Source organism: Argiope bruennichi, chromosome 3 (assembly GCF_947563725.1).
Source record: "Argiope bruennichi chromosome 3, qqArgBrue1.1, whole genome shotgun sequence".
NCBI lineage: Eukaryota > Metazoa > Arthropoda > Arachnida > Araneae > Araneidae > Argiope > Argiope bruennichi.
Window position 1 is genome coordinate 49,936,958 of NC_079153.1, and position 14,267 is coordinate 49,951,224.

General features: G+C 24.7%; 2 protein-coding genes across 3 annotated transcripts in view; one reads left to right on the forward strand and one right to left on the reverse strand.

Annotated features, from left to right (window-relative positions):
* Positions 1-279: 279 nt before the first annotated feature.
* Positions 280-6,053, reverse strand: LOC129963807 (40S ribosomal protein S3). Its single transcript, XM_056078374.1, has 5 exons — positions 5,894-6,053; positions 4,327-4,551; positions 4,038-4,132; positions 3,685-3,872; positions 280-498 (listed from the first exon to the last, which is right to left on the reverse strand). Exons 1-5 carry the CDS (start codon positions 5,924-5,926, stop codon positions 323-325), a joined length of 717 nt encoding a protein of 238 aa, XP_055934349.1. The 5' UTR covers positions 5,927-6,053; the 3' UTR covers positions 280-322.
* Positions 6,054-6,445: 392 nt separating this feature from the next.
* The window catches only part of LOC129963306 (dynamin-binding protein-like), a 34,093-nt gene continuing 26,271 nt past the window's right edge, over positions 6,446-14,267 (forward strand). Inside the window, exons 1-3 of one of the 2 annotated variants that reach the window (XM_056077594.1) lie at positions 6,446-6,578; positions 9,221-9,508; positions 12,827-13,082. In XM_056077594.1, the coding sequence (XP_055933569.1) occupies positions 9,235-9,508; positions 12,827-13,082 (530 nt within the window). In that variant the 5' untranslated portion in view covers positions 6,446-6,578; positions 9,221-9,234. Of the gene's footprint in view, positions 6,579-8,251; positions 8,353-9,220; positions 9,509-12,826; positions 13,083-14,267 lie in introns of those variants that run through there. The other variant, XM_056077595.1, reaches the window with a different exon arrangement.

The following is a 14,267-nucleotide window of genomic DNA, read 5'->3' on the forward strand; positions in this document are numbered from 1 at the left end:
TGCACATCATTATAATAAGATATAATTTTGGTTCTACAAATAAAAAAGCAACCTGGTATAAATGAATGAAATTTTTTTATATAAAATATCGAATGCAAAAACATCTTTTTACGCACAATATACAGTGTTATTTGATAGTACTAAAGTTACAATAAAATAATTTTTATTAACAGCTTAGCAAAGACATACAAGAACAAATTCAAATGTATAATGTTATAATTCTACTCAATGATGCAAGTGAAACTATAAAAATTTTTGACAACCCAAGAAAAACAACAATGGGAACAGTTTTTTTTTTTATTTGAAAGTATTTATACAATTTTTATGCAGTCAATGGTGGTTTTGCATCTCCACCTTTAGCTTCACTGTATGGTGCCTGAGGCAATTCTTCCTCTTTTGGCTCAACAATACTAACATTATCAGGAAGTGGATTTTTGGGTCCTACCTTGCCATTGGGATCCCATGGCAACATAATTTTGACTTTGATACCAAGCACACCTGAAGAAGGGGAGGAAAAAAAAAAAGCATCAATAATTGTACTTTAAAAATACAGCACATAAGACTTTATTCAATAACTTCCAAACAATATCGCAAAAATCATCTACCCGAGGGGGGGGGGAGAGGAAAAGATAATAGTTCAAAAAATTTGAATTGGAAACAATTCACTTCTAGAAAATAACAAATATTTGTTCTTATATAGACAAAAAGAGCTTTCTAAAGGTACACAAAAATAATCATACATTGTGATACAGCTTCTATTCCAATATAGCAAAAATATAGAATGTTAGATAAGTAAGGTCTAAAATTTAGTATCTACAATTACATTGGTTCAAATCATTTCAGTACATCAACTTCATAAGTTCATGAATAGCATTTATCACTTATTATCAGCAGTTATTCTATTATAACATAATCAATTATTTTTGAATATATAGTCAATCCCTGATGATATTCCATCTACTTGTCTGAATTTTTCATTTTGCAACAAGATACTAACTTACTTCTATTATCTTACACAAAATGAAAATTATTGAAATGGTTATTTATAAATACAGTCAAATTCATTAAGATTCAGAATTTCTAGTTTAATTTCATGTACTTTTTCAGTATTTCTCGACAATAGGGTTAAGGTGATGTATGAACCTGATACCAATTTTTGGATTTGACTGATACCAAATGTTAATCTTCTCAACCTCAATAATTTCCAGTGATACATTATATTAATTTACTACAAAAATATGCTACTCTAGTCCAACCTGGCATTTTGCCTAAGTGACACTACGGAGCATGCATGGTAAAATATGGCTGTTCTTTAACACAAATGTATTGACGTACACACCACAGAAGAACCATTACCTTCTCCAATGCTAATAATTCCAATAAAGCTGTTCTTTTTTCTCATCCATTCACCGTCACAATTCATTCCCAAGGAAGTTTAACCACAATTTGGAAGAATATTAGTATCAATATCTAGTCTTGGCTAGATATTAAGAATACTGTATCAAATTAATAAAGTATTGCAATGCAATAGCTAATTACCTATATGCAGTATTTCTTAATATGAATTGGAATTTTTTTTATTAAATCTTGTTTTGCAATGATCATTAAGTGCATCAGATAGACAAGAATTTAGATGAATAAATGTATTTTGATACCAAACAAATGGGCAACAAAAAGAATTATCATTAATTAAGAGCAAATAAAAATAAAGCATTGAATATAATTTTTCAGAATTAATCAAAAATTTAAAGTATTATTTCTAGTTTTAAATAAATGCATGAATACTTCAAATAAAGAAAATTATCACCAAGTTATAAATAATATGCACTTTGGACAGAAGTCTTATGCTTATATCTATTTAAGAGTTTTAACATTAACTAGGTCTACACAATTGGATATAGATGAATATAAACTAAACAAAAATCAAGCATGTAAAATAATTTAAACCTAACAATAATACCATTGGCAAAATCAAAATGTTTGGGAAAATGTCAGAGAGAAAGAACATAGAAGAGGATATTTTAAAATCACTTAATAAAATTAACCAATTCTTTTTCAATAAATGTACAATACTTTATGAATAGTCTACAAGCCCTATTATTACCAGTCAAGTGAATTTGATTTTATTACCTTGAAAAATTAAGATAACTTTTAATACTTAATAATAGATGGTCATGTATGAATTATGCACAAAACATATGCAAGATGAATAAAAAGGAAATATTCTTTTAAAACCTTTCAATTCCCAAAAATAAATTGAGGCGAATGTATCATATCTGCAAATAAAGGTTTAATCCAGCCAATGTAGCTACAAACAATGCCAACAAAACCCATACCATCCTGTCAGATTCAAATTTACTTAGATCAGTTTTCCTAATGACTTAAGGACAAAATACATGCTTATCATTAGAACCATTAAAAACTCATAAATTCAGCAGAAACTGCTTCAGGCTAATTTAACATGCAATTTCTCAACAGCTCCTTTCACAACAAATTTGTATACATGCATATACTTAAAAAAACATTAAAACCTTCAGTTTGGAAAGTTCTATATGAAATCTAAGACCCAATATGATTAGACAGAAAGTTGATGATATATTGACAGTTACAGACCTACATTTTGCAAAAAATCTGAACCTTTAATGTACTGTTAGTAATAGATAATTTTATTTGTCATTAAATGATTTCTATATGATTTTAAAATTCTAAAAAATCATTCAACTTAAAATAATTTTTATGAGAGAGAGAGAGAGAGAGAGAGAGAGAGAGAGAGAGAGAGTATGGCTTACAAACTTCTATCACTAGAAACAACTATCTAACTTTCATTTCTAAATTGCACAGTATATATATAATTTAGCACACTTTGCACAATTAACTTTTAGCATATCATCCTTTTAACTTTGTTGAATTCTTGTACCTATCAAGGCTTACATAAGGATTTAGAGGTTTTCTGAACAAGATATACATTCAGTTTTTCTCCAATGAATAAATTTACACACCACACACATAAGTTACACATTACATTACACAAAATAATTCCTCTACAATTTTCTATTTGTATTATCACTCCTTCTGTTATAAAATGCAAATTAACTTTGCATTAGAGCTTTATCTGGAACACAATCATGCCTTAAAATAAGACGGAGAGAAATCAAAGAGGAAATATCAGATGGGAAGGGAGAGCCATTTCAGGTAACTGGAAGAATAGTCTACATTCATACAATGCACTTTAAAAAAAAAATTATTATATGAAGATAAAATAGAAATGTACTGAAACATTTTATAAACGCAAATTTGATTTATATTCAATACAAAAATTAATTTTCGACTATAATAAATGACGATTTAAAATAAAACACCTAACAAGATATTAACTAATATATTTGGCCAAACCTATTTTATTAGCATATTTCTGGAATATGTTACAAGCAGTAGCTCGGTATTTGAGAAATCAAAGAGGGAACTGACTCTAAAATCAGATTTCACATAAACAGCTGTTTACACATACATACCTTTCCAACACACACTCATGTCAATTTATCTTAGCCTAAACGTTTTAAAAGTGATCAAATCATTACACAATATGTCATTATAGTTTTTATGTAGATCAAGAATTCTGAACAGTTACAATGCATAAAAAAAATATCGCAAGCAGAAAAAAAAAAAAAAAAAAAATTATCATACCTTGTCTCAACAGTACATGACGAACAGCAGTTTCAACATAGTCATTTGTTGGGTCACCACTGTGGATCATTAAACCATCAACAAATTTCATGGATTTAGCTCTTTGTCCTCGTAATTTACCAGATACAACAACTTCGCAGCCCTTGGCACCACTTTCCATAATAAACCGCAGTACACCATAACAAGCTCTTAAATATACATAAAAAAGTTTTTTTTTAGCTTTTACATAAATATAATTTAATCTACATCTTATTAATTAAATTAAACATATAATCACAAGGAATTAATATTTTAGAAAGCCACTTGCAAGTGTAAAATTTTAAATTCTAACTCAATGAAAAGAATTAACATACCTCCTTACAGCAAGACCTCCGATCAATTTGTACCTCAGAGATTCGCACTGAGCAATAGCACACAATCCCCTAGCAGCTACTTTTTCTGCATATAACTGCAAGTAAAACAAGAAAAAAAAATTACATTACTTTGATCAGTATTTATATAAAAAATCATTGTAGGTAAAAGCAAAACAAATCAATACATTTTTTAAAAATTTAAAATATAATTTATTTTGCATATGGATATTATTCTTTGAAGACGCAAATATATTTAGTATGCAAGATAAAATTATTAGTTTAAAGTTACCTCAACAGTTCCTTCAGGGAAGTTGAATCTTTTCTGTACAACAGATGTTAATTCACGAATTCTCCTTCCCTTTTCACCCAAAACATGTTGTGTTCGTGTGGCGAGGATGATGATTTCTGTACGAGTTGGAGTTACTCTGACTTCTACACCACTGTATCCATCTTCAGCTAGTTCTCGACGCAAGAATTCATTTAATTCTGCCTTGAAGACGCCATCTGCAACAAACTGAAAGAAGAAATAATTTTGTAATTTCATTGCAGCTATTCCATTCATTATTGTTCAATAAGAACTAATCATTTAATCATCAAACATCAACTACAAATAACAAATGTATACTTTCGCCCACTATGTTTCACAGTTCTTAAGTTATATTTTATCTGATTAAGTAAGAAAACAAAAATTACACCTCAGTAAAATTCACATTGGAAGGTAGAAACAAAAAACATTCAAATATGACAGTTTGCATATCAGGTCATTTAAAAACAATAATTCATGTGCTACCATTACTTGTACTGTAGCATCTTACAATACATCAAATTCAGATTTATATATAAATAAACATGATCGACAATAAAGTATTAGCATTTTATTGCTTGTCCTGTTTATAATAAATACAATTTTTAAATCTTAAAATATATGTATCTCCTATAAAGTATCATTAAAACATGCTAATTCAATAATCCCTACTTTAAATTATTTTTTAAAAAAAGATTTTATGGCTAACTCAATGATATTTTAAATGTTCTCTTTAAAGTATAGACAAATAACTTATTATTAAAGGAATTAAAATTACATAAATTTTGAACATACCATCAGGAAAATTTTAACAGTGTTGAAAACTTAGGTGTATGAACTAATATATTTTTAAATTCTAAATTTTGCAACTTATATGAATAACTTAATATTTATTTTTGATATAACTGTATAATTTCAATAAAAGTTAGATAAGTATTGTAGATTACAAAAATATACCATTAAAGAGTAAAAATATTTCATGTAAAACAAAACATTTTTTCCTATTAATTTGGAAAAGCAATAAAACGGCTTAAAAATCAATCGAACTTTGATTACTATCATTCTCAAAAACATATACTATCAATAAATATAAAATATAGGTGTTACAATATCGAATATCAGCACATGGTTTTTTTATAACAAATAAAGTCAGTTAACATAGTTACACTGGTAAATGATTCATTTAACAAGGATATATTAATTACATTGAACCATGAATATCAATCAGAAGATTTAAATTTTTATTTGAAATTATAAATTTTTAATCTTGAAGACAACATGGCGGTCCAATCCACAATGAATACTCGTAGATAAAATTTTCAAATGCAGACAATAACACATTTTAAAAATTACTCTAATCTTAAAAGCCATTTTCAATATAATATTAGGAGGGAAAAAATATAAATAAATCTATTAAACTTTGATGGGATAAAAGAAGGCATGGTAAGTTAGGCTTACCACTTCTGATTACTGAACGACATACTTTCACCTGCATATCAAAATTATTTAAAAATTAACCAAAAGAAATGCAATGCATAAAATATGAATATACCTTTCGTTTCTTAGAGATCGCTGAATTCGTCATGATTTCAGTTTTAGTTTTTAAAAATTTTAACCTAAAAATTTATACAGCCTCAGCCACGCTGGACGTAATGTTGCCGACTTGAACGAATGGTAGGACCAATTGACATCACTTCAGTTTGTTTTTGAGCGCATTTGTAAATGTCAGGTACTAGAATAGCAATTCAACTAAAGCAGCATACTACACAGAAATACATATATACTATACATATTTAGGATGTTTAAATTTCTCCAACTTTTACTAAAATTTATTTATATTTTAAATACAAAAAATTTAATTTACTTCCTATTTTAAAATATCTTCTAAATCTGAATAGAAATTCCATTAAACATCTATTGTTGAAATTGCAAATTTAAAATGCTATATAGAAAAAAAAAATCGCTCAATTTTTCTTCTAATTAATAAGTTTACAAATAAATCAGTTTTTTATTTATTATTTTTATTTTAAGCACAAATTGTTTCTTTAAAAGTATACTTCTACTCCTATTGTAACTCCATCTCATCTGCAGATTGTTTCGTAAATATTGACGCAAGCGATGAAAGATGAAACTAGGAAAGCAGAGTTCTGTGTATATAAATAGGATGAACTCTGAATTAGATATTAAATATTTTTTAAAACAACTGAAATTTACTTAAAGATATTTATAAAATTAAGGTAATGTCTTATTAGTCTGAATTTCACATAATAAATTCTTAACCATCTTAATATTTACATAAGCAAATATGAAGACAACTTATTTTGAAATATATTTGACATTTCTACCATTCTTTTTAATAATTTATCTTTATTTTTATTGTATTTGTGCTCGAATACTCCAGCAAAATAAAAGATTACCGCTTCTTTACATTAAAAACAAAGAACAGAAATCACGGAGATAACATTTTTTAGGATTTTTCATTAGGATTTTTTAAGATTAATTCATAGATTCTAAATTATCAATCCTGGTAAAGTTTTATTTTTATTTTCTTGCAACAAATTTTGAAAGATAATAAAGTATTTTTCTATAAATTGCACATCGGTTATTAAATTGAAATAATTTTTTGGATTTCTTTCAATCCATCTTGCTTAGAAATCCATGTTTGTTACATTGCAATTAAATGTAAACTCTAATTAATTTGATTAAATACTTAAAAATCAATATCACTAGTTTTTTTATTTATTGCTCAGTTGGAAGAAAGTATGAAATTCAGCAGACTTTTGTAATATTAACTTTTATACTCAATAATTACTCAATCTATTAATTGTGTTTTAATGTGTGTTTTAAGTGTTGTTATAAGTGTTTGTGTTTTAAGTTAATAAAATGTCATGTAGGTACAATGAATATTTATTTACCTATGATTTAATATTGAATCATTAATTTAATTCATACATGATAAAATTCAAGCATTGATTATTACGTATGCCTCTTGTATGGGATTGATTACACCTATTTTTAATAATTTCTCTGTTTGGATGACGATAAATATTTTGGTTTGTGTATAATATATATATTATCCTGTTGATTGCTTTTACTAACATTTCTTATGCTAATTTCCGTTTTTGTCTTTTTTCGTTTTGCTTTGTGGAAATCTAATTTTGATTGTGTAATTAGTTTGTTTTTATGAATATCATAAAATATTGACATGCTAAAGCATCAAATATTCTTTACAAGAAGTTTAGTATTATAGTTGAAAGGGTTCTTTTCCTGATATTATAATTTTCTTTCTTGCTTTTACTGAAATATTGATTTCACTTTAAATTGCTGCCATTTACATTCTTTTTCATATAAGTTAGCACATTTAAAAAATGCAAACAATAGAATGTCATTTTTACATTTAAAAAAGTAAAGTTAGATTGAATCTTTTATAGTCAATAAATTAGGTAATATAATTAATTATATTGTTTTGCTTTCATATTTCGGTCATTAAAAAGTATTTTAGCAATAAATTAACTTTTGCTCAGTATTGGTCTTTTTCTGTTCATATTTCTGAGGATAAGGATAAAAATTTACATTGTTCTAAAGACGCATCTTACAGTATGTTATTTAAGTTCAAGGAGACACAAAATAAAATAAAAAAAGTGCAGGAACAGATTTCATTCTTGGTCCATTAATTCCTAACTTTGTTATATCCTACTGTAATCTAACCTGCTACTACCATTAATCTGTTGACAATACTAGATAAATAAAAATACTAGATAAAATGCACTCTCTTACTGTTGCATTGCCAGATATTTTATGATGAAGAAATTTACTTTCCTAATAGCTGCTATTGGTTATCAGTGAAGAAATCAAAAGATAATATAAGAACATTGTTCCTCTACTACTTAGCTTTGCAAATGAACAATTTGTTGAAAATTAAGAAATTTTCTTTTAAACCATGAGATTATTGGATTTCTAAAAGAATTCTCATCACTAGTTATCAACATGTTTACTGTATTGACTTCTTTGGTAAATCTTTTCAGTATATATTTTGAATTTTTTTGTTATTGCAGATTTTGTTCTTGTCATGTTTATTGATGTTTGATTATTATTGTTTGAATACTTTTTATCCATAATTTTCTGGGTCTTTGTGAAGTTGATTTAAATTATATTGCTCCATCGATTTTCAAAATATAATTCTACATTGAAGATATAAACATTATAGCTAAAACATAATTGTGAAAACTTTTTTAGCTAAAATTCAAAGAATCAGATAATTAATAATAATAATTAAAATATTTTTAACATATGTAATGATCCAGATATCTTTTATTTCTGTTATTTGATAAATGGGAATCAATTTGCATTATAGTGTTGTATCATTCAAATATAAAACCTAGGTTCTTAATGAAGTAAACACTTAAGAAAGCTGATAATTTGCGATAGGCTATAATTTAAGGAGTTTTGTATTTAATACAAACAAGTAATTTTTAGCATTTCTGTATGTGAGCATAATATGCTATAATTAAAATATAATGATTTCCAACTAAGACTCGTGCATAAACAAGGTTGTAATTTTGCTTGTGAATAAATTATATACTTCTTTCATTTGTCTTAATATCACATTGATCAAAAATCATTTGGGGAATATATCTCTATCTATCAATATCTAGAATTCACAGTGTAACTTTTATAATTTTTTTACTAATGCTAAATAATTGAAGTAGAAGGATAAATTTATTTTATTATATTTTTATTACATAAAAGTTGATGTTGACTATATTAAATAAAGAAATGATGGTTCATTATAATTGTTATCTAAATAATTGACATTTCTAATAGATATGAAAAAGAAAAATTATTTGTAATGAATGATATATGTTTTTGTTTGACACAGGATAATTTCAAGTTATGGAGGGTAAACCTGGCAGATTAGTTAGAGCTGTCTATGACTTTCCTACAGATGACCCATCTGAGTTGCCATTACTAATAGGCGATATAGTCCAAGTAAAAGAAAGAATCGATAAACAGTGGTCTTTGGGTATTTCTAATAATCGTGAAGGTAACTTTCCTATTGGATTCACTATTGAAGTGAAAATTCCTCCTTTTTCTGAGGAGGATCGTCTGTTTGCTGTGACTAATGATTTTTATGCTCAAGAAGATGGAGATCTAACAATGAAAAAGGGTATGATTTTAAATTTACTTTATTTTTAAATGCAACTTTTGATAATTTTTTTCAAATTCTAAACTATTTGTTAAAATTTGTTTCTGGTAGTATCTATTCATTAAAAAAAAAAAATAAAATTCAAACAAATGATGTAATTTTCAATATTTTCATATTTAAAAAAACTAATCACAATGAATATATTATTTTTACTATGTTTTTATGCTCATTTTATTTCTGTTTTCCTATTGAAATTTTTGTATTATTCATGTCCTATGCTTTTTTTCTTTTCATTTATTAAACTTTCATTTAAATATAGAAAGTAATCCGTCTATAAATTCAGAAACTTAAGAACAAACCCTTAACTTTTTTTATTGCCAAAAAAGTATGTTTTTTTGTTCAAGTAAAGATCAAATTAATTTACTCAATAATGATTAAAAATGAATTTTATTTATTGAAACGTTTTTTACTAAACACTATTTTTCCATCATTTTTAAAACTAAAAAAAAAAAAAAGTATTCTCTTTTTTGTGAAATGAGTTTATATTTAGTATAATTATTATCAAATTTGTTTGTCTGCATTATGATTTTCTAACGGCTTCAATATGATTTTTAATATTTGATTCTGTGAAATAGCCTTTCTTTTTTCTTTTTTGAAAAATTTGTTTAACAAGTTTCTTAATTCTAATAGAAAAAATTAATTAGATGCATACTTATTTTTATATTTTAAGGATTTTGGAAGTTTTTAAAGTTTATCAATCCCCATTTCATTATTTTCATGACCAATATAAATATTTAAAAATCATGTAGAAAATGTATATGAAGATTTTAAATATGCTTGAGTGCAACATACATGGAAAAATATGATTTTTTCAATTAATTTTGAACTATTTGATAATTAAATTATGTAGTTTTATTTTTGAAATAATAGGAAGTATCTTATAATAAAAGAAATATTAAAAAAAAGCATTTATATTAATGTAAAAAACATTAAAATAAGTTAAATTATTATTTTAATTAAGTAATTTTGTTTAAAATTAAGTTTTTAAATTACCTTTCTTTTGTTCTTTATATTTATTTCAATAAGTTTATGTAATTTTTATTGAAGATTAAGAAGATCTGTACTGCAAAACTAAATATATATATATATTATTACCATTCAGAAAAAAAAATGTAATTGTATAAATGATATTAAGAAGATCAGGTTAAAATATTGCTGAGATGAAAAGAAATTAAGACAGAAAAAATGGTTTCATTTCTAACAAGTTATATCAACAACTTCTAATGAGCTTGAGGCAATAAGCTGCTGTCCTCAAAAGATATTTAGATACTTATTTCCTCCTATTTTTCTTGTCTCATTAGAGAAGAATAAGGAGGAAAAGAAAGACTCATTTCCTTCTCAGCTGCCATAGTCTAAACACAGATTTTGTTGCAAGCAACTTTTATTGTTCACAATGATACAATTGCTTATTTTATCAATTGTTAAATAATTTTGCTATGCTGTATTGAAATTAAAGTGTGTATTTTTGGTAAGAAATATTTTCTTCTGAACATTTTAATCCTGTGACTATTGATTTTCTATAAATATAATTTGATTTTTAAATTTTATAATTTAAAAATTATATTGAAAGTAATGTGAAAGTTAATTTTTGAAATTGCAATTTTTGTTTGTATTATGAATTCAAGCTTATTTGTATGCTTTTACTATTATTATTTTGCCTTCTTATTTTATGTCTGAAATGAAATTATTCTTCTGCTTTCTTAAATATGAGAAAGTAATTTTTATATTCATTTTAGAATGTGATATTATTATTAAATTGATATAGAGTATATTTTCCTGCTTTAATTTCTAATGCACTTTTATGGCCCATTTTATTACTGACTAAATATTTTTGTATTAAATTATAAATTATATGTAGCATTGCATTTGCTTATAACAATTTAATTTCAGATACATATTTGACAGGTCTTTGCATTGGTCTCTCTCTCTCTCACTCTTTATATATATATATATATATAATCTTTGAGTTTTCTTTGATTAATTATGTCTATACACATGAAATGAAACATAATCTAAAACATTATGTAACATGAACATAATGCAAAACTTGCAGCATTAATTAAGAATATATAACATCTATATTATTCTAATTTTTTTTCTCATTTTTTATTTTGTGTATTATTATTAGTAATAAAGAGCACCAGTATGTCTTTGCAAATAGTTAAAACTTTAAATTTTTTTCTTTTATCTTTAATATTAATTTTAAAGCATGGTTTTCTATTTACTTATTAAATTTTGGTAACTTGTGTAAGTTAGAGATTTGGAATAAGATTATGATTTGAATATTTTCTTGTTTTAAAGAATTTTTTTATCTTTAAAAGCTTAGTTTAAATTTCTTTTTTATAAACCTAAAATTCTTTCTGAGACAATTAAGAAAATTTTATATTTGTAGTATATGTATTCATTACACATAAATGTAACATACATATCATTTGAAATAAATACAATAATGGCTTCCTCATGTTATGAAATACTAAGTGATTTATTAAATATAAGTCTTTTATTTTTCAGTACTTTATTATTTAATTTGATATTAGCAGTATATAAAATATTATTTAAAATTAATTTCAAAGATTATATAGGTCCATTGAAATTTCTTGCTTTAATTAGGGATTTTTAAATTGGGATTCCTTAGCATTGTGAATTAGTATGTGAAAATTTTGGATAAGCAAAAACTATTGTAGGGCTTCCTTGTTTCAAATTTCTGGAACATTCATAAGTAAGAATAGTTAAATATTTATATATATAATATATATTGTTTTTCTTAGAGATTTCATTAAAATTTATGAAATAACTATTTTTAATCAAATTCTTTTATAGTTATCATTAATTAACATTTTCTATTTAAAATTCTCAAACTAACTCTCAATTTTAACAAAATTTTACTCAGAAAATAGAGCTTTATTATTATTTTTTTTTATTCAAAAGTTTAGATGTATGTTTGCTAATTTACTTGTGTGTATGTGAAGAAGTTTAAAAAGGGGTGGGGGAGAAGATAAGTTAAAAAGTTTATGAAATCCTGCTTTGAGCTACTTCCTTTTTTTTTACTTACTTTTCCTTAACAAATATGCATTAACTATCTTTTGAGGTCATGCTACATTTTTAGAAGAATTAAAAGAAGCATGAAAAGTTTAAATCTGTGTTATCTGTGTATTCCAGTTTTTAGTTGTGTAGATGTTTTGAAACCTTTACACAACTGAAAAGATATAACTATATATAGTATATAAATGCTATGATCAAATCTATATAATTGCTTAAAACAGTATTTTCTTTTCATAGGTGATATAGTTATTGGAAAGCAAGCTATTGATTCAAATTGGTGGAGAGGGGAAATTGAAGAACAAAGTGGTATATTTCCACTTACACATGTTTGGGAAATAGATAAAAAATTGCTTCCTAAATCTAGCTCTCTTAAAAAAATGGCTTTAAAAGCAAGAGTGAAAATGAACTTGAAAGCTCAAATTGATGAAGAAATGGATCTGTATCAGGATGAAATTGTCACAATTATTGAAGAAGTAGATAAAGGATGGTATAGGTAAAGTTATATATTTTTTATTTCATTTTTTTTGTAAATTATAATTAATAAAGTGGGAGATTAGCTGATAGGCAATGTAATTAAATCTAAATATAATTTGATTTAAAATTACTGCAAATTTTAAATTAAAATTTTATATATGTAATAATAGTAAGTTGTTATGAATGGTTTTAGCTTCTGTATACATTTAGATTTATATGAAATTGATTAAAAAAATTTAAATATACTGTATATTTTGCATAGTTCATTCTTCTTTATCATTTAGGTGTTTAAATCTTTAAAAAATATTTTACATACTAATGATATATAAAATATTTAGTTTTTAAGTAGAATAATCTCATTTTAAAATATAAGATTAAATAATAATTTATCAATAGTATCTGTGAATTTTAATATAATTTTATTTGAATTTCACATGAAGAAAATCTATAAAGAAAGTAACTTTTATTCCATAAGTTTAAATAAAGAACTAAACCCTTATGAAATGAAATGAAAAACTTATTAGAAAAATGTAGTCTCATTTAATTATAAGTTATTATAATGATTGAAGTTACATAGAGAATTCTAAAATTTATTTTATATTAACATATTCTTTATAATCAATTAACTGTTAGCTCTGTATCAATTTAAATATTAAAATAATGTTATATGAAATATTTAGTTCTGATTTTATAATATGAAATCTTATTTTTTAGTAAATGAATTTCATTTTGTGAGCAGCAATTTAAAATAATAACAATAGAATTCATAATAGTGCAATTTAATGCAATTTTTTTATTAAAAATTGACTTGGAGAAAATCAACAATAAAAAAGGCATCATTAGCCCTTCATGTGTAATAAAAAATAAATTCATATGAAATAAAATAAAAATAATTGCATTCAGATTATATGTGCATTGTTTTTGTCTGTGCATCTGAATCTAAACTTTGTATAATAATTTTATTATTGTTTGCAAATTCATATAAAATAAAATAAAAATAATTGCATTCAGATTATATGTGCATTGTTTTTGTCTGTGCATCTGAATCTAAACTTTGTATAATAATTTTATTATTGTTTGCAAATTCATATAAAATAAAATAAAAATAATTGCAGTCAGATTATATGTGCAGTGTTTTTATGTGTTCATCTGGATGCAAACTTTGTACAATAATTTTATTATTATTTTGCATTAAAATATCTAT